Source organism: Diadema antillarum, unplaced genomic scaffold (genome assembly GCF_040938485.1).
Source record: "Diadema antillarum isolate AM-2024a unplaced genomic scaffold, OU_Dant_1.0 seq00000546_RagTag, whole genome shotgun sequence".
NCBI classification, from domain to species: domain Eukaryota; kingdom Metazoa; phylum Echinodermata; class Echinoidea; order Diadematoida; family Diadematidae; genus Diadema; species Diadema antillarum.
The window spans coordinates 589207-610821 of NW_027271492.1; the positions used below are offsets into that span (position 1 = coordinate 589207).

General features: G+C 36.6%; 2 protein-coding genes across 2 annotated transcripts; both read right to left on the bottom strand.

Moving 5' to 3' along the window:
• Window positions 1–536: 536 nt before the first annotated feature.
• LOC139734752 (uncharacterized) lies at window positions 537–8064 on the bottom strand. The gene is made up of 5 exons (XM_071645548.1): window positions 8033–8064; window positions 4196–4310; window positions 2926–3089; window positions 1412–1496; window positions 537–742 (listed from the first exon to the last, which is right to left on the bottom strand). The coding sequence occupies exons 1-5, from the start codon at window positions 8036–8038 to the stop codon at window positions 537–539; spliced, it is 576 nt and encodes a 191-aa protein (XP_071501649.1). The 5' UTR covers window positions 8039–8064.
• A 3273-nt stretch (window positions 8065–11337) lies between these two features.
• LOC139734753 (development-specific protein LVN1.2-like) lies at window positions 11338–17857 on the bottom strand. The gene is made up of 6 exons (XM_071645549.1): window positions 17764–17857; window positions 16788–16948; window positions 14799–14883; window positions 13864–14052; window positions 12359–12453; window positions 11338–11412 (listed from the first exon to the last, which is right to left on the bottom strand). The coding sequence occupies exons 1-6, from the start codon at window positions 17855–17857 to the stop codon at window positions 11338–11340; spliced, it is 699 nt and encodes a 232-aa protein (XP_071501650.1).
• Between the last annotated feature and the right edge of the window lie 3758 nt (window positions 17858–21615).

Here is a 21615-nt window from a genome sequence, read left to right on the forward strand (position 1 = left end):
GTATTTATAACTTCTACAAATTTCTGTTAAGATGGGCATAATAGTAGGCAAAGTTAAAGAGGAATGCCTAGCTTTGTTTCGATATGAATTGTATGACGACTCTATTTTCAATTTGTCTTTTAATGACCAGTTGCTACATTACTATAAAGGCATGACTTTTGCACATTAAACTGTGACAGAAACTTAGAATGTACGAGCACATCTAGTTGGGAACATCGCTTGATAGTCGATCACCACAAAGAATGCAAGCCGTACACGACGTATATGAGAGGAACAAAAGCACGAGAAACGCTTTCATTTTGCCGCGGGATTAGCAGTAATTAGAGGTTTATCGATCGGTCTTGGCGGCTTTGTTTGTTGAGCAGAATATGCGAAGTTGGCATGCCGTCGACTGAGTCGGAGGTGCGAATGTGGCACATAAAGAGTTAATCTAAAAATATACATAACATACAGTTTTGTACTCTGAAGAATTTTGGAATCCAAGCTGATTTCAAGTAAGGGTCGGTGGTCAATACATTGACAAGGAAACCTTAGGCTCACTGACCTACAAGAGGCATGTCACTGCGGCTCCCCTGGAATTGACTGCTGACAGGGGTGCATATTCCTGAGTTGTTGGTCTTCCGCACCCCGAGATTCACAATCCCTTGCCGTGGGTCATCGGGTCCAGGAAAGTAATAAAAGGAGCTGACCGTTATCCCATCCACTCCTCCAATGATGCCATCACCAACAGGCACAGCTCCATCTGAAAATTGGTTACGTAAAAAAAAAGTTTATCAAAAAGATCAACAGACCAAAGGTGAGAACTACTGTGAAAGTGAAATTTTCTTTTGCGATCTTGAAATTTTTGTGCAATTCATGCAGACATGCAAATATACTTGCTTGCCATATGTCCCAGTAGTTAATATTCACTTCAAGGCTACATCAAAATGCAGGACTTGGGTGAGAAGTTCCTGCAACAATCAACAACTCGTATCTAGAAAACTAAGTAGACAAAAAAAAAATACACAAATAAACAGATAAACAAATAAAACATAAAACATTCTAAACCAACAATATACGTACATAACTGAAACATCTACACACCTCACAAACAATTCAAATATATTTTTTTTAAATTCATCCCTCCACACATACAGAAACTACTCAAACTAACTAACTGACTACCTAACTAACTAACTGACTGTAGAACTACAGTGTACATTAATCAATAAAATAAAAACTAATTTACATAAGATATAAAATGAAACAAAATGAAAATGAAGAGTGTGTCAGCATGTGTGCTTCTCCCAAGCGTTGGGTTAACTATTCCATGCTTATAGATCTTCTGTCCAGGAAAAGAGCTCCAAATTCTTCACAAGCACACACATTAGACACACACATCTCACATGCTCCTGGGGCAGTGTATACTCACCTGGAATGCATCTGGTAGGCACAGGTTTGAAGGCGGGCTGCTTGACACACACCTTGTACGAATCAAAGATGGCCCACTGAGTGTCCTGGTGAGAATTGGTAGAGATTGAAATGAGATGGAGAGGAAACAAAAGTGAACATGAGAATCAAAGCAGGGCCGGCAGAGCATTTTCAAAAGTGGGGGCGCACTTCCGGGTTTGATGAGCTAACAAGCCAAAAAAAAAAAAAAAAAAAAAAAAGGGGGCCCTCAGCTCATATCTCCCCTTCCACTTCCAGATTTCTTCTGCCAAAGTGATGACACCGTATTATGTATTCCTTTGTATGGTGCACAAAAAGTTCTGCTAACCATGCAAAGTATCAAATGTCTTTCCATAATTTACCATTATCTATTAATTTTTAGTGATCATGAATTCTGTAATCTCATTGGTCAATCACACTCAGACCAACCACTGAATATATTTTCCGTATTCCGTGATATGACATCATGATATTACACAGCTAGCTGTGCGTGTATGTATGCGCGCATAATCAGCTCGCGAGACATAAGGTCAACATGGCTAGGCTGACAGCTGGCGATTTCAACATCATTCACGAGAGGAAATCAGCCAGAAGACGGTTAGCACTTACACTTAAAGCTAAAATCCTTACCCCCTGCTTTTTTTACAAAATATGGGAAATATCTATGGTCTGGTGCCATATTCGATTCGGCTTTCAGCCTCATGGAATATGGCACCAAGCCGTAGGTATTTGCCCGTATTTCATGAACAAGCAGGGGGTAACTAATATCACCTCTGCCAAGGAGGATTATGTTTCTCAGCAATAGTAAGACAATCTGGTGGATAAAGGATGACACTTATTAGCACTGCTTGAAATCTAAATAAAAGGCAAAAATATGGTCAAAACTGTATCAACAAGCCTTGAAAAGTACATTGTAGAAACTCACTCCCCTGCAGATAGGGCAAAATTAAACCTTTCCAGCAATATCTCACTTGTATCACAACAATGAATATTCAAGAAGTTATGGTTAAAGTCATCCTGTATTTTCTTATCATTTCTTTGTTTTTGGCAGCTATAATAAAAAATATCTCAACTTAACAAGAAAGGAATTAGCTCGTCCTGCGATAAAACTCTACAATTAGTGACTTTGGGGTTAAAAAATGATCCAATTTTTGCTGCACGAGTAGACTGTATATATGCCAAGATTACATTCACACTCCTAAATGCTAAGTGAGACATACAGCATAAAAATTATGCATAATGGGGAAATAAAGAGAAACACTATCTGTAATATGAGATTCAACTACAACTAGAAACGCATGTACGGTAAACAGTTAATATTTATCTCCACTCATACTTCACCACAGTTGGTTTCCAGTGTCTCATTAAAAGCAATTTATTGTTATTGCCACTACATTGTATGTTTGCTTGATTGGTGCGGCACAAAACCTGTTATCAGTGAGCACACTATCTAAATGCCCTTACTGGCACAGATATGGTTAACTGGCGTTCGCTTACTGTGGTATAGTTCTGGATTATTCGAAAAGAGATCTGCGTCCCATTCATGTAGTCGATGTACATGCCAAAGCCGAAAGTCATCGCAGAAAAGTCAAAGGCGCCATAGATGTAGCTAGTCAACCCAGAGCCGCCTTTGAAGTACTCATACTGCCCCATGGAGGTCCCTACAATTTGAAGCACACAATATGAACACATTTTCAAAAGCAGAAATATAGTATAAGTCAAAGTCTTTGAAATTTGCATGATATCACCTTGAATGAATTCAAATTGAACAGGTATTACTATTGTATGGGAACAATTGGAATATACATAAGTATACTGAAGTCTGTCTTTTTGTAAACGTCATTGAGATAATGTGATATAAAATGATACTTAAGATAGAAATTACTCTGTCAGTAGGTAACAGAGATCTGATGTCAGAGCAAATTCATTGTTGGCATGTAGCATTTTTATCCCTCATTTATAAGGCGGCATTATCAAATTACCTTGTTCGCAGAAAACTGTTTTGAGCATTTCTTCTCAAATAATGTATAGTTTATAGAACTCTTTTCCATTTTAAAAATCTGTGCAGCTTGGTCCAAGACTGAGTCTCTGATATAGTGTAAACATAAAACTACGATTACAGTGAGGATAAAAATTAATGCTACTTTTTACAAAGAAAACTCTAAAAAAAATGCAAAAATCTGTGTGACAATATTTATCACACTCAATCTTCAAACAGACAGAATATATCAGGGGTTGCAATAAACAGTCAGTATGCACACATCCTGCTGGTATTTGAGGTAGACCCATGTCTTGCTAGTACATGGTTAATTCTCAAAAATTCTCTGTACTAAAGTGTTGTTTTCTTATAAATGCATTAGAACATCTTCCTACAATCATAAATTTGACTGTTTCTGTAACTAAATATGAAAGGGCATATTTAAGAGGAATTCAAAGTTTACTATTTGGATGAAAATTGGTTTTGAAAAGGCAGAGATATCCAAAAACAAAGAAGCCCTATTAAAAGGTGGGAAAAGTGGTCCTAATTAAAGGTGGGACACACTGTTCATTAGTACTACTTTGATTTATTTTGTGTTTGGATATCTCAGCCTTTCAAGACCAATTTTCATCAAATAAACTGTGAATTTCTCTTAAAATTGCATGCTCTCTAATGTTTCATATTCAAGTTGTTTGTAATCATCATGCAAAAAAATCCAAATCTGAATCTCCTACCTCAACCAAAACCACACCATCCCTTCAAAGTGATTCACATACAAGCTCCACTTACCGATTCCTGCCATGTACTGCAGGGGTGCACAGCAAGCTGACTGAGCATTGGCTGACGACACAGCAACTAGGAGAGTGGTGATGGCAAATAGCTTCATCTTCAAGCTGTACCAGATCTATAAAGAAGAAGAAAAATGGGGAAAAAAAAAAGAAATCAAAAACTCATCCAATTAGCTGTGATCAACATACAGATGATAAGAAATCAATACAAGTTGTACATTATAGTCTTGCATGTAATATGGGTACCCTTCTCCTTGTTAAGCTATTCTATTTTTCAAAAGGGTCACTTTGGTACATTGTACACTTCCATCATCAGGATCCATTTTCACAATGCAGATAAACAGGGAGACGCAAAATTAACACATCTTGTATCATATTGCAATGTTTGCACTGGGCCGGATTTCAACTACTGTAAAAGTGGTTTCATTCGCGTACAGAAACTTTCGCGGTTTCCATCGGTTCAGACTTTTTCGCGCGTGTTTAAATTCGCGGTCGGCAATGATAGCGTTGTACAAGCGACAAGTTCAAAACATTTTCGCGTGATGTTAAATTCGCGGTTCAACCTCAAAGCGCGAAAAGCGCGAAAATAAAACCACCGCGAAAGAATCCACTTTTACAGTAATGGACTTTAGTTCAGCACTACAATATCCATGGAGTTCAGTGTCTTGGCAGATACGATATTTACATATTTGAATGTTCCTCTTACATACTAGAAGTTGTTTTAAAGCAGGGAATAATTTTCCTGGTAACGCATGGCAATTTGCTATGCATTTTTACAACACTGCTACACAAACTATCTTTTGTGAAGCAGTTTTCTTCCATAGAAGTGTGCAAGATACCATTTGAAATTTGAACAATTTGTTCATCAGCTGAAATTGCTAATCAAATTTGAGTTGGAAAATTATTCCCTGCAAAGCATACATACATCATCACCTACAGTGCACCTGATGTTTAAATATACACATCACCTACAGTGCAGCTGATGTTTAAACATGCACTCTACCTACTCTATTTCTTTTCAAATTGTATATACCCTAAGTTTTGTATATTCATTTCGAATCTAAAACCAGAACAGCCATTCCATGTAACTAGACACCAGGACCTTAAAATTTCAAGTTCAAGCAATTATGAAAAAATATTTATATTTGCGTAGGTATGTTCAAAGGGTGTAAATCTAATTTTTCACGTCTTTTCACTTTCTAACAGCCGAGTTACACCTCCCAGAACAAAGATCACATTTACTACAAAACTGATTCCTTTTTGGTACTTTTTTTGATTTCCCTATTCAAGGCAATTTCTATTATCTATAGATTCATATTTTTTTCACATAAGCCCTAATTTTATACCCATTTTTCCATATCAAGTTGTTTTTTTCATTTATATGTAATGAGTTTGACAATATTTTAGATTGAAAACACCCTCGAAATGTGTCTCGCGAGTCACAAAAATATGTGTATATTTTAGATTGCTTGAAAAGTAGTCGACTGTATGAATTGTAGCTGGTAAATAATGAGGATCTCAGAGTCCTCAATCATACCAGAAAGTAAGGTTTCTATTTGTAAACCCCTTCAATGTGAAAAACACCTATGACAAAATTAAAGAACAGATGATTGAGATTTAAAAAAAAAAAATCTGCCTTGATGCTAATCATGTAAGATGTTTAATTTGCCCAATTAAGGTAAATGGTTTATGTCAATTAATAAATAAGTAGTTTTATGATAAGTAATATATAGCTACAAATAACTCGAATTGTCAACTTCCGTTTGGTTGGTCAATAAATAAAATGGTAGGAGGTGGGTGGCCGCCTCGTCAACAAAATTGAAGTATAATGCATCAGGAATTCTTCATGAAATTTACAACTACTTGCACTGTATGTCAGCTCCACTTCTGTGAAGTTCTTGGAAGATTGCTTCATAAAGAGACAACAATCAGCGAGTTACATTGTATGAATATGACAAGAAATGGCTTCAAATCTTCCTACAGATTTTGCTGTCCTCCAAATTGACTTCCCTGAGAATCATTCATGCTCCAGTTAAGATGAAGTCCAATCTGCCATTTGGAATCAGGTGCAAATAGCTCTCTATGCATCAATAATGTGGCCCCAGGAGAAAATTATCATCATCAATGATTAGGCCTACTTAGACCATGACAAAACAGTATGATGTTGTACACTGTAGTTTTTGTGGATGAGCTTCTGTCAACGGTCATGACGGTCAGCAGAGAAGTGAATTGGTCAAAATATGGTTAGATGGTCCTGCAAGCCAATTCAAAATAGATTTGTTATCAGTGTCCTACCTATGCTGATAGAGAAACACAACATTGACCTACAATGTAGTGTGGAACTTCAGTGCTACTAGTCATGGAAAAGATCCGGTTGACAAAGATATTGGGGCAGAGCTTCGGTTATATGTGAAAAATCAAAACTTGCGCTCTATTTCCACTGCTGAGGAATTTTGTCTTGCTGTATTTTTTTTTAAACTTTTCCTACAACTTTCATCACAAACAACAGGAAGTTGAAGATTGTTTAGAGGGTTTTTACCTGCCTGTCATCTTTGGAGTATAGCTGCACCACATGACTTAATCATCACTTCATTATATCACCTACAAAGAGTGAATATCTTGTAGCAAAAGGGTTCACTTCTCAGAGAAGCAGTGGTAATGCTATCCGATAATGGTGATTAGTGACGATATTGGGCCTGCAAGTGCAGGCCCAAAAGTCAATTGGCTGATGGTGGCAGTTGCCTTTGAACAGCAGAAAGCATCCCCAGCATCTATGGCATAAGCCTCCAAATTGGTCAGAAGTGACATTGTAAGTTTCTGTCACGGTTTTATGTGCAAAAGTAATGAATTTACAGTAATGTAGCAACTGGTCATTCAGAAGACAAATTGAAAATAGATTTTTCATACAAATTATATAGAGGCAAAGTTTGGCATTCCTCTTTAACTTCACTTACTATATATATGTCCATCTTAACAGAAATTTGTAGAAGTTATACAAATTGGAAAAGCAGAATTCTTTCTCAAAGCTTGACTACCTTCGTGTCTCAGAATAACGTAGCACACAGGGGTTTCCCCCATTGCACATTAAGAGTTAAGGCTGGTCCCCCCCCCCCCAACTTTTTATAACAGAACGCCCCTCAACAGGGTTGTGGCACAAAAACAATATACCACACCACTAGTATGTTTGTTTTTTCTAGGTGTCACTTCTGGGGTGAAAGAAAAATGTGGGGAGGGGGAGGGGCAAAGTGGTTATGTATTCCTAGGTTCAGGTGCAAAAAAAGGGGCCCCTCCCCCCCCCCCCCGATTTATCACCTCTGTAATTGAGACATAACAAAGTAAAATCTAAAGCATGAAATATTGTGTCAGTTTAGTTTAGGTAATTGAAACATAACAAAGTAGTATAGTTCTGTAATTGTACATAACAAAGTAAAATCTAAAGCATGAAATATCGTGTCAGTTTAGGTGCACTGCAGCCCACTTCGCGCTCAAACCAAAAGGAGGTAGAGGTACATCCATGCTCAAACTCAGGAGGTAACTCTTTACCTATCCCCGGGGCGCTCCTTGTACACGATAAGTTATACAGTATTCGGGCTGGTTACCCTTTACCCCACCTATATAGAGCGCTGCCACACACACAACTGTGCGGTTAACCCCATACGCCCGACGTTATTACACTGCCGATCGATCCCTATCAGGATTTACTTCGACAGGTAGACAGTCTAATTAGTATGAATTACAGGGTTGTGAACGGAGAACTCTGGTGCTAATGAAGTATAAAACTAGATAATCTATTGGTATATTAACAAAAATACGTTGAATAAGAGCGAAGCAGTCTTACCAACATTCGTCTTGAAACAGAGTACCTGAGTACATGGGTCTAACACGGGAGTCGAGTCCGGGCCTGAGTGTAGAACAAGTGTGACACCCAGCTGTAGTACTGGCGGCCCGGTGGCTTGGCGGGGGCGACAAGCAGCTCCCCTCGAATACAGCAAAATTCTTCCAGGGTAGCGGTCAGTATGCGATACGAGTATACAGTCACGAGTTCGTCTAAAGTTGGGAAATGACGTAATGTTTACGGCAGAAGTGACGTAATGTTTACAGCAGATTGAAGCGACTGTTTGATCAATCCACCTGTATAACCATCACAGCCCAGAATAGCAATGAGAACGCCTGCTGTTCAATACAGAGCAGTAATTGGCGCTATGTGAAAGGCCCTGAACAGCATGATAATTGGCAAGGACTGTTGACATATTATTTATTTATTTATTTTTCTTTTCTTTTCTTTTTTGTCGCGACAGTCGCAGGCTTTTAATTACAACCCCACCCCGGTACTTTCTTGGCTTTACAGTCCCACCACTCCTACAACCGGCCCTACCACTACCACCACTGTTCAAATCGTCCACTGACCACACCCTAGCTGCTGCAGTCTGAATCCATAACCTTTGGCGGATTCAGATTTTAACATTTTTGCGAGGTTATGAAATATAAACGAGCACTCAATTCTAAGAGGAATTCAAAGTTTGAGTGATTCCGTTGAATTGTTGTTGAAAAGGTAGAGATATTATTTTTTAAGTAAAACAAAGTGGTCCTGATAAAAGTGGGTCTCACCTCTTGTATTAGGATCACGTACTATGTATTTGCTCTCAAAATCAATTTTCATCGAATAAACTTTGAATTTCTATTAGTATTGTATGTTTTTTCATAATGATCTAATGACGTTTCTCATTATCTCACAGACAGGTTGTAAACCCAAAGCCCCATCTTAACCAAAACTATACCATCCCTGTAATTTATCGCATGCATGTATAATTGTAATGGGTGATACAGATGGTTCAAAATCTTCTATTGTGTTGGGGGTTTTTTCCGCAAGTTTAAAATTGTTATTCCCAAAGAGAATGTCCCAAGTTGAGATAAAAGCACTGTTGACTTGTGAAGAAAATTGAGTGGGTCATAGAGATTCAATGACATGACACTCCATGCCATCAATGTATTAGTAAAGATTTTATCAAATATAGGACAAAAATAAAGTATTGAAATTTGGTTGAGGAGTTTCTGCGCATATTCGCGTTAGGAGTCTCAATCTATGGGGAGAGACACAAGTGATTACATTGCCTCTCAAGTCACTCTATGGGGTTTTATTGTATCGAAATAACATCATCGTATCCATTTCTTTGTCGAAAATTTGATTAAAACGATAGATCGGTGGCGGATGGGGGGTGGCACCTTTATTTTTTCTTAAAACAAAAGAAATATAAGATAAAAGAGAATGAAAGGGGTGCTTGTGCCCCCCCCCCCCATTTATCTTCTTCTTCTTTTTTATTGTAGTGGCACCCAAAGAGATTATAGAATCTCTTTGGTGGCACCAGAAAATTGTACTGAAGCCTTTTTTTTCTTGCACCCCCCCCCCCTTTACGGAATACTGGATCCGCCCCTGTAAACCCTTTTCCCTTTTACAAAGCCAATAGGTGGTTTTGTGGAGTTTTTTACATTTTTTATCGACGACAGGACAATCTCTTCGAAACTCAGAATAATTCTGAAGAACGAAATAATGAGGTTATTTCGTCATCAATGCATGTGATGATGTGATTGTAATGATATTGTAGGAGTACACAATGTCATATTATATTCTGAAAACATGTGGAACCAGAACTCGATTGTATCAGTTACATTTGCATTGGTATACTGTTCTGTTTGTTTGAGTTTCCTATGTGTACCAATGTACATTAAAAAAAAAATACATGTATATTCCTTGAAGAGCTTGAATGGGAAGACAGACGATGCCATTTCAATTTTCTAAAGGTCATCATTCAAATAGAGAAATTTGTTTCTTTTTTTCTAAAAATACTGCACTTCCAACATGTAACAAGACATAATTTTGAAGGTAGTCAAATTGACACGCTAATTATTCTATTTATTTCTCACAAGCTTTAATCTCAAATTAAGCTCAGACTCAAAGAAATGGATGAATCTATATTGGATTATGATCTCAATCTTCAATCAGATATCTAAACTCAAAACAAATCCTAAGTAACGCTCACGTCATGTGCTAGCTTAAAACAGAGACTAGAGGCACTATTTACCATTTTGTAGATTAAAATTGCCTGCTTTATTTAGAGTGCTTCAAAATAGTTCTAAAAGGTGTGTAAGTGATAGAAAAATGTAAACATGTCAATCAGTAGACCTTATGATCAATGTAAAGTATCTTTAAATGAGCACAATTTTAACAACAGTTCTGTTAAAATTATTTCTAGAATAAACAGTCCGCAGTTATGGTTTATAAAAATTGAGGGGAAAAAAAGTGTCTCCTTTTCTCCTTATACTTGATGCGTTATTGCGAAAGTTTTACATGGTAGGATGTTTTGTGATACAATTGACCTAAGAATGTGCATGAGCTATTTGATAACTCGAAAATGTTATTAGATTACTGCTCCTGATGGAAAACAATAGCTCTTAACAGAATAGACAGATGCTCAAAGATCATGAAGGCAATGCTCATTCTACACTGTTCTAGATTTACAGTCATACTTGATACACAATAAAGAGCGCCCTCACTTGACATTCTCCCTTCCTCATTCCGTCTCTCTCTCTCTCTCTCTCTCTCCCTCTTTCTCTTGATGTCAGGAACTGTAGCAGCTAGTTTTGCTTCGAAAATAAAATAAAATCAAAGACTCAGATGTAGTCTGATCTTTCGTCAGTTTATTCATTTTTCAAAGCATGCCACAGATTTCCGTTCTCATCATACACTAAAAAAAAAAAAAGAAACGTGTAAGCCTAATGATCTGCACAATAATATTTTATTCATCCGTCTGTGTATGTGGTACGTGTAGTAGGCCGATTATACGATGATAAATTTAACTGCGATGATGAGACACTGAGAACATTCAATTTATTGGTTTATATGCATCACAATATGTAAGCTTGATTTCTGGTGGGTGGGTGTGTGTGTGTGTGTGTGTGCGTTGTTTTTTATCAGCTTAAATGAAGAAACAGTACATTGAACCGTTCAGTTGTAATGTTGTATGAACGAAAACCATGGTGTCAAATTATCAATACTGTTATTAAAGTCGTATCAACTTGAATCAGGTATGATACGTCAGGGTCTACGAGTAGATGGTGTAGGTGCCATAGATTCCTCCATCAATTCTAGAAGAAACGCGGGATGTGGATCTTGCTAAGGTCCGGCATATCTTTGGGAAGGGCTGATGACGTCATGTTGCTCTGTGAAAAGGGGCAGTACCGGTAAATGAGTCTTATAGGTTAAAATACATTTGACATTACGCAGCTTTGAGTAAAATCTTTAATAATTCATATACCAGTAGTCAACAAAGAGTACAGTGTAGAATGAGCGTAGAGGGCGCTGAGACTATGCGCTAATAAAAAAAAGGGGGAATTCTTCTATTGGTAGGATGTATCACCTAAGCAATCACAACCACAAAGATTTTAATGACAAGGAAATGACAACTTTGCTGCAAGAAAACAACAACAACAACAACGTGCGTATCATCTGATTAAAACGTCGTCGGATGTTAATGATATCAATTCAATTCAATCATAGTTTATTTCCAATCATCGAAAATCAAAAACATAGTACAAAGTATACATGTGATGAAATAATATTGTTCAAACGTTTGCAAAAGATTCATGTAATATATATACGAGACAAATTATAGAACAACATATTTTATTATGTACAATAATTAGGAAAAACACTGTATAAATACTTCGTGGGCGAGCGGAAAATAAATTCGATTATGGAAAATAGTGATCCACTAAAAAGCAAAGCGGCTTGTCGGACGTGGATCGCTAGATAAATAATGAGTAAATGATATACTATTCTATAACAATATACATGTAATTATTTTGAGATACACCGGTTGGGAAAAAAAAATATAGAATACCAATGATAGTGCCCGGACACTGTTCACTGAACCACGTGTACCGGGAAAATATGACAAGGACCAATGAAATTGGTAGACAGGTATGGAAAATATTTAGAGCTTTTGCTATACGATTGCAAATTAAGAAGGGGGGAAACATGATGCTAAACGATATATATATATATATATATATATATATATATATATATATACATATATAATATATATATATAATAAAGTTGGGAAAAAAAAAACATTAAAAAGGTGAAAAATGGACAATGTCTGACCTGTTTCCGGCAGAGTTCAGGGAGTCGTAACCATCGTTCTGGGTCTTCAATTCCGACTTTGGTGTCGATAAATCCGGAAGTCTCGAAGATAGAAGCTATAGTGTAACAAAGTCAGCATAAAAAGCAGCTAGATTAGCACCGTGATGTATGTCAATAGAGGATAGAGGCAACGGAGTTTCACCCTTCTTTAAAGGGGATAGCTAGTAACTGATAAGTGGGAATCAGTGGGAATCAGTGGGAATGCTGGGGCATGATTGTTCCAATTCTTGTGGGATCCATTTAAGAGTACATTATGTATCTATTGTCGTGTGAAAATTATTTGCTTCAGAATGGTCTCATACTCAAGTAATGTACGTGCAGTTTAATGGTTCCAGGCTAGCATGCCTGTACAGTGATGGGGTATTAAACTGCACATTACTTGAATATAAGACCGCAAATAATTTTCACACAACAATAGATACATAACGTATCTTTAAATGAATCCCACAAGAATTGGAACAATCATCCGGCAGCATTCCCACTGATTCCCACTGATCAGTTACTAGCCACCCCTTTAAATAAGTTATATAAGGGAACAGCACCTGAACAAGCTAAAGTGCAAGCACATTAGTTCTCTGTGTTCGACCAGAGAGGTCACCTCCATGGTTGGACTTATAGGGCCTACATCTCTATACAGTTGGACTCAAACAGTATGTATATTGCTAGGACCAGATATGATACAGTCATGTACTCGTATTGTTGTTCCTCTCGACGCAGTATACAGTTTAGTGTAATGTGATTCCTGATGTAGAGTGCTAGAGTTAGCCCAATATGGCATAGGGTCCTTGGTGATTATCATGGAGCACTATTTAATGATACGCTCCATATAAGAGAGCTGTGATTAGGATTACACTTGTGAATCTGTTCAATGATGAAAATGTGACTGTTAAAATTGATAAACTGTCAAACAAAATAGTGAAAGTGGTCCGTAAACCTCCCCCCCCCCCCCCGAACCCCATCGAGGGAGATTGAGCATGCACATTGATAAAAATCTACTCGAACAATAGCATTGGCATTAGTATCATGATAATGGGGTCTTATTTATCTCTTTCGTCTTATGAAATTACCATAATCATCATCAACATCACCACCACCATCACTATACAATGTCATCAATATAGGGAGCTTCAGATTTTCGCGACGCGGACGTTCAGAGGGGGAAAAAATGTTCAGCGCATCCGCACAAAATCGCTTATCAAAAATCGATCTCGCGTCGTCTGAGTTTTCACTATGCGTTCTGGGCCATTTTTGCGTCCGCTCAAATCACGACGCAGAGAGCTAGTTGATGCAATGATCCTATGGGGCGCTATATTAGTTACACTGTACTTCGAATAGGCTGCGTCCTTGCGTAATCTGAACCTACTTCGCAGCACGTCGACGTAGGTACAGAGGAGAACGGACGAACGCAATCGTTGTCTAAACGTCCGCCCCGAAAATCTGACAGCTCACTTTAATATTATACTTACAGCCTTTGGGTATGTCGTTTCTCGTCCCGAGGAAAGAAGAGCCGACAAAGAAGCACGAGTCCTCGGTCACCGTGATGGTCGAAAGTCCCTGAAGAGTCTCCGACGGTTTCTTGTAGTCATAGGTGTAGGACTTCACCTTGAGTCCGTTTGGACCGCCCGACACGAAATTACCGTCATATCTAGAACCCTCTGAAGAAAAATACAATAATTCACTAGGATAATGATAGTGAAGATAATAATAACAATAACAATGAAATGAAAACAATAATATTACTACTAAAAATAATAATAATCACAAAGCGCATTTACATGAGGTCATACTTCCAATGTCTGCCAACATCTGAACATCTTTGAACACGAATACTCCCGATCCCCCCCCCCCCCCCAAAAAAAAAAAGTATCAATGCTGAAAATGGCGTCATAGCGCGCTCGAAGAGATGAACTCTCCAAACTCGGCGACGCCACACGAAAGGAATATGAAACAGTTGTAATATAGTATTATCCCTTTTTGGTAGCAAAAATACATACATCTATTATTGAAAGTTGAATACATGCCTATGTTATAACTCCTGATTTATTTTGTATTATGTTTTAATGGAAAAAGAAAGCATTGAATAAATGAACTAAATTGAATTGAATTGAATTGAATTGAATTGAATTGAATTGAATTGAATTGAATTGAATTGAACTGAATTGAATTGAACTGAATTGGATTGAATGAGCAATTTCGTGGACATCGCCTGGACTATTCACATTTCTAAATTTCCGAGTGAGCTCATTAATAAAAAAAAAAACACAAGATGGATTTACATACTAAAAAATAGATGATATCTATAGCTTTACAGCTGATTTGCTTCAATGGTGTAAAATTCGGGGTCTTTCGAATCATCGCTTACTGCGAACTGGTCTTTTAATGAATGAATGAATTCACTTGCCGTGAATGCAGTTAGATGGTTCGGGTTCATAGGCTGGCTGTTCCAAACACAGTCCTTCGTTGGCAAGGATGACCCATTGAGTTTTCTGTCAAAGTTAGAGAGTATTTCAGGAAGACATATTTATTTATCTATTTATTTATTTAGTTATTTATTTATTTATTTATTTATTTATCTATTTACCTATGTATTTATTTATCTATTTATTCTAATTCATTCATTTTTTATTTATTCATTCACTAATTTATTTACTCATTCTTTTTATTCTCACAGGGTAGCCCATTTAGTTAGAAAAAAACAAACAAACTGATTTACAATGGGGCCCTGCATAAGAACGATACAACTATAATTAAACATAGAATATTATATTCTTGCCATGTGGTATTGTTCAGACAATCATTTCTGAGGCCATTGACCTCGTCAAGCGTTTGCTTGTGATGATGGTCCCCTGTACTTCTGCTACACCTAGAGTTTCTTAATTTTGTCTTTGAACGACAGATACACGGGATCCTACGATTGCACAAGTGTATGCATGAAATAATGCCTGTTTGTTTTCATTTTGCATTGTGTTAAAAAAATGTTGAATTAATCATTTACCAGTTTTAACCATTAGATTCAAATTATATCATAATGTATTCAATTAGTTCGTTCAATTGACTTTGTATTATTTTGATTTTTGTATGAAAAGAAATTCAGAAATACAATAAATCAATCAATCAATCAAAATACAAAGTTACATACTAAAGTACAAAATTAAAGTAAATAAAACAAGAAAAAGAAAAAAATGACTTAAAACACTCAATAGAGAATAAGAAAAAAATACAGGCAAAACATATTTCGCAAAACATTTTTCAACATTTGCAACATGCAAAGTACATTATAATTTAATTCCACGCTGTACGGACCTGATTTCATGAAGCTGAATAAACTCACTGAAACAGAACATTGGAAACCTCATCAAATCAATGCAGACAAAGAACGCAGAAAGTCACAGAAATCAAGTTCTTCTGGAAAGATTTAACACAATGCAGACACAGAACTAACGAAATTAAGGCTGTTTTTAAGAGCTATCCACGTCGCACTACGATTCGCCGGAAACATGGTGTAAACGTAGCATTAGTTTTCTCCTTCCTTGACTTGCCGCACAAATTCATAGTATTGGTTCACCCTTTCAAAGTGGCGAATCCAGAGGGGACGCACCGGCGCGCGCTCCTCTTTATTGAATGTTGTTAAAACAAAAGAAATAAAAAGAAAAAAACCCAGATGAAACCCGGAAGTAGCACCAGAAATATTATTTGCGACAACCCCCGCCCCTTTAGGGAATTCCCCGCCCCTGTTTTTTTGTGAGTTTTTTGTTTTTTTTTGTTTTTGTTTTTAGATAATGAGAGGACTCTTATGAAGTATGAAAGAGCGTACAATAATTCTATTATCAAAGAGCAATTCAAAGTTTACTTGACAAAAATTGTGTTGTTGTTTTTTTTTCCTGATTGGAGATATCCGGAAACAAAGAGGTCCTAATGAAATGTGGGGACTACCTTTTACTGAGATCATCACTTTGTTTATTTATTTATATCAAAATTTTTTTTTTTTATGTCTCAGACATTTTCAAAGCCGATTTTCATCAATTATCTTTTAATACATCTTAGAATTGTATACTCTTTCATGTCTCATAAGTAGTTTCACATTAGTTTCAAATTTGTTTCAAATGAATTCAAAGGGAGTAAATCTTTCACGATAGCACAAGTAAATCATAATTTTTCACATTTTCACGTCCCCGAAATACACAAGCACTTATCATGTCAAATTATAGGGTCAATTTAGTAATTGACTTGAGGGTCGGATACTGATTTTCATATTGAAGTTAATATTTTACTTGCCCCTATCTGGCAAGCAACTTGTAGCATATCTAGTTGCATGACATATAATCTTACTAGCCCCGGCTCAACGGACACCCAACTGTCAATGCCGAACCTTGTATTACTCTATATGTACCTCGGCGTAGTGTTGGATGATCTTGAAGAACAATGTAGTGCCGTTGAGGTAGTCAACCGATATGTCGAAACCAAATTTTCGTTCTTCAAAATCAAAAGCACCATAGATGAACGTAGTGGAAGGTTGAGTGCCCTCGGGTGACGTATAAACACCAGTAGTGCCTGAAGTTATTAAAGGGATAAGGGAAGTTATTTTTCTTTTATCTGTGAAGAATTCACCTACCCTATACAATCGATACATGAGAAATACGTTGAAGTGAATATACATGTAGCTCGATATCTTCAAAATTGTAGAGTGTAACAACCTGATATACAAGAAATAAGCTATAGGCATAATGGTACGCGACGTAAAACAACGTAGATTACGTGCACGACAACAATCATAACAACGATAATTGTATCTTCCAAAGGATTAATTAAGCAAACAAAATAGTGGAAGGTTTTGGGCGTTCTAAAGCATCTCGGTGCTTCTCAGAAGCAGAGCTAAGACTGGATTATTCAAGCCTGCATGGATCCATATAGGCCTAAATAGTTGAAATGATTGGTAATGCCATCATTTTCACTCTTCCTCTTTATAATGATGATGATGATTATTATAAATAATGATAAAAATAATAATAATAATAATTATTATTATTATTATTATTATTATTATTTATTACTATTATCATTATTATTATTGTTATTATCATTATTATTATTATTATTATTATTATTATCATTATTATTATTATTTGTATCATAATCATTATTAATATTATCCTCATCATTTTCTTCATTTTAGGGGCACCATTATCATCATCGTTTTGTATGCAAGTTGTGCAGGCAAAGCCCCCTCCCCCCCCCCCCCCCGAAAAAACCCCAAACAATTCCGTTGTCGCCAACAAAGCAACTACGTGTAGCAATAATTGAAGACTTCATTAGCTTGGCTAAATTTTATTTTGACAAGTCCTATTCTGATCTCAGCAGCTTATTACCGATTCCTGTCATGTATTGTTTTGGAGAGCAGCACGGCCTCTGTGCGCTGACTGCAGCAGCAGCAACCAGGACGAGAAATACTTGAAGCTTCATCTCGAATATAGGGAGCAGCTGTCGGGATTGAATCAGGCAAACAAAATATATAAAGTAAATAAGACAATATTATATACATATGAATATATATATATATATATATATATATATATATATATATATATATATATACATACATGCATACATACATACATTACATACATACATACATGCATACATATACATATAAGCGCCATTATGAAAGTAATTGCCTTGGTCACAAAAAATGTAGCACTTTATGCATCAAGTGAAAAGAGACGCAATATGATTGTCAGTTATCAAATCTTACTAATTTGATACATAAATGCCCTAATTCATTTTGCTTCTCCCTGAAATAGAGTCGGCTTTTCCAGGTGATAAGCAAAACCAGAATGCTAAAGGTGATCCGAGAAGTATAGTTTGCGCCAATAAATCATTCGTACTATTCAAAAATTAGGGAAAAAGAAGACAACTACTATCACCAGCAAACGACAGAGGAAATTTGAGACATCCAATTGATACATAGATACGTACATCGTGATCATCACCCCATTAAATGTGCCAATTACTTTGGATGTCACAAATCCCACTGTCTTAAAAAAAAGAAAAGAAAAAGAAAAAGAAACAAATATGGGGGTTAAATCCCCTTAGATTTCCCTCCCATCCTGTTCATTTGATTTCACTCTGTAACAGAAACGGTGAGATACGTACGATTTCCATTCATAGCAGCAAAATGTCTTCGATAATCAACTTCATAGTGATGCAGCACTATATACACGAGTATACGATTAAAAAAAAAAACAACTTACCAATACGCCAGAACGATGACAAATGTATATAGACCTATCTCTCTCCAGATAAAAGCCACCAACGAGAAATGACGTCCGTTTAAGCCGCGGCTGGCTTTTTAACAGAATACGGGACTCCTCGTCATCTCAAATACGTAAGATCCCAACGAACAACACACACCAGCAAATATTTACTTGCACGCGCACATTCGGTAGAGTCTAACGCCATATTGACACATTACGTAATGTTGGTCATGTGGGACAATCATGACGAAGCAATCGCTTTTGTACGCTAAATGGCTATTGTGCCTGCATAGTGTACAAGAAGTATTGTGTCTATATGGGGTAGCTGTGAACTGCATGTCTCATTCATTTCATAGTCATCCTTCCCAGACACTACATCCATTTCACAGCCACCCTTCCTCAGTCAAGCTCCTTATCAGTTTTCTGGTTCCTTTCTCTCGGTCAAGATCAACTAATCTTCTGACATGCTAACAGCCACTTTCTATTCCCACTTCCTTTCAGCTCCCCCCCCCCCCCCGCCGCCATTTGTTTTTACCACATCTCATAATATAAGCGACGTATACAAAATCAATGTATAAACAACACCGGAAAGTCGAGGGAGAGATGTTTTGTAAAAATGTACAGTGTTAATGCATTGGATCATATCGAGGAATAGTGAATAAAGAAAGACTCTTAACATTCCGAATCCAACGAGAAGCAGCACCAGTCATGCCTCGATCATTCTTCTGAGTCTATAATCATCTAACTACCCCCAAAACACAAAAATGGCCTTCTTATTGTATGACAATCATTTATTATTTAATTGCAATTCTATTCATTCTGTCAATGAAAGGCAATTTTAATTACAAGTTTTTTATATTACGTAATACGTCTTTTTGATTTATTGCTCTTTTAGCATCTGTATAGATCTAGATGGCCCATAAATGCCATAATGGTAATGATCATCAGCGCAGAAAAAAATGATAATGATAAAAGTATCAACAATCATAATGTATACCGTTATCACTATCATCCGTCTTGATATCATTACCATTATTATTGATATCATCATTATACAGGGAATGCGAAGTGTGAAATTCCGAAGATTAACGAAATAATGAGGTTATTTCGTCATCAACGCATGTAATTGGAATTATGTATTTTTGTAGTTGTACACAATATATTATTTTCTGAAAACATGTGAAACCAGAACTCGGTTGTTTCAGTTGCACTTGCACGCACTGTTCTGTTTGTTTTAAGTTTGATAATGTGTACTAATACATAAAAGAAATAATATATTCCTTGAAGACTTTGAATGCAAAAACAGATGATGTCATTTGAATTTTCTATAGGTCATCATTAAATAGAGATTTTTTTCTAATAATACTGTACTTGCAAATTATAACAAGAAATAATTTTGAAGGTATTCAAATTGACACTCTAATTATTCCATTTATTTCTCACTAGCTTTAATCTCAAATTAAGCTGGGATTCTCAGAAATGGGTAAATCCATTTTTTTGTTCTTATAATCTTGAACTTAAATCACATATCTAAACTCAATAAAAATCCTAAGTAACGCTCATGTCCTAAACAGAGTTTCGAGGTACTATTTACCACCTGGATCTGGATCTGGATGTAGTACAGTGCAGGGACATTTCGGTGTAAGGCACCGGACAAGAGAGGGCGCGTGGTACTTTGAATAGTCTGATCGAAGATAACTTTTCTCAATCTTTGCTTTGAATGCTTCAGGTGATATGCTATTGACAACTTCGGAGGGGAGCTGGTTCCCAGCCAGAGTTGTTTTCACAAAAAAGAATTTTTTTTCAGTTGCTCTGTATTACAATATCTTACCGAGTAACACTTTATATGATTTGCAATGTATTTCTCTTCAATGTTGTCTACGTTACAATCTTCCAATTTCTTTGCTGTGATATTTCGCTTTGGTCTTAAAGAAAGTTTTCAACAGGCAGGGCTGGGACCAACCCCTCGACCACTTTGAAGGCGGATGTTAATCTCAGGACCCATTTTACAGATTAAAAAAAAAAAAAACTGCTTTAGTGCTTAAAAATAGTTCTAAAACGTGAGTTAGGGATAGAAAAAAAGAGAGAAAAAATGTCAATCAGTAGGCCTTATAATTAATGTTAAAGGGATGGTACAGTATTGGTGGAGATGAGAACTGGGCTTTTAACTTTTTGCGAGATACCAAGAAAACACTTATGAAATAGTACAGAGCATACCATTTTAAGAGGAATTCAAAGTTTATTTTATGAAAATCGGGTTTGGAATTACTGAAACATCCAAAAACAAGTTTAAAAAAAGTAAAACAAAGCGATCGTAATAAAAGGTGGGTCCCACACTTTATAAGCATAGCTGTGTTTTGGATATCTCAGCCATTTCAAAACCAATTTTCATCAAATAAACGTTGAATTCGTCATGGAATTACATGCTCTTTCATATTTCATAAGAGGTTTCTCATTATCTCACCAAAAATGCTAGAAACTTGAAATTAGGTCTCAACCAAAACTATACGATCCCCCTTGAAATATTTGTAATAGTATACACAATGTAAACATTTGTTTTATCAAAATTGTTTCTAGAATAAACTGTCTACGGTTATGATTTATCAAGGGAAAAAAAAGTGTCTCCTTTTCTTCTTTTATACTTGATGCGTTTTTGCGAAAGTTTTATATGTTAGAATGCATCGTGATGCAATTGACCTACTTTTAACACATAGGCATGAAATTTGATAACTGGAACATGTCTACTTTTAAATCACTGCTCCCAATGGAAAACAATAATTCTAAACAGAATAGACAGAGGCTCAAAGATCATGAAGACAATGCTCACTCTACACGGTTAGGATTTCAGTCATACTCAGTACACAATAAAGAGCGCCCCCACTCGACGCGCTCCCTCTTTTTCTCTCCCTCCCTCTCTCTCCCTCTCTCTCTCTCTCTCTCTCTCCCTCTCTCTCTCTTGCTGACAGG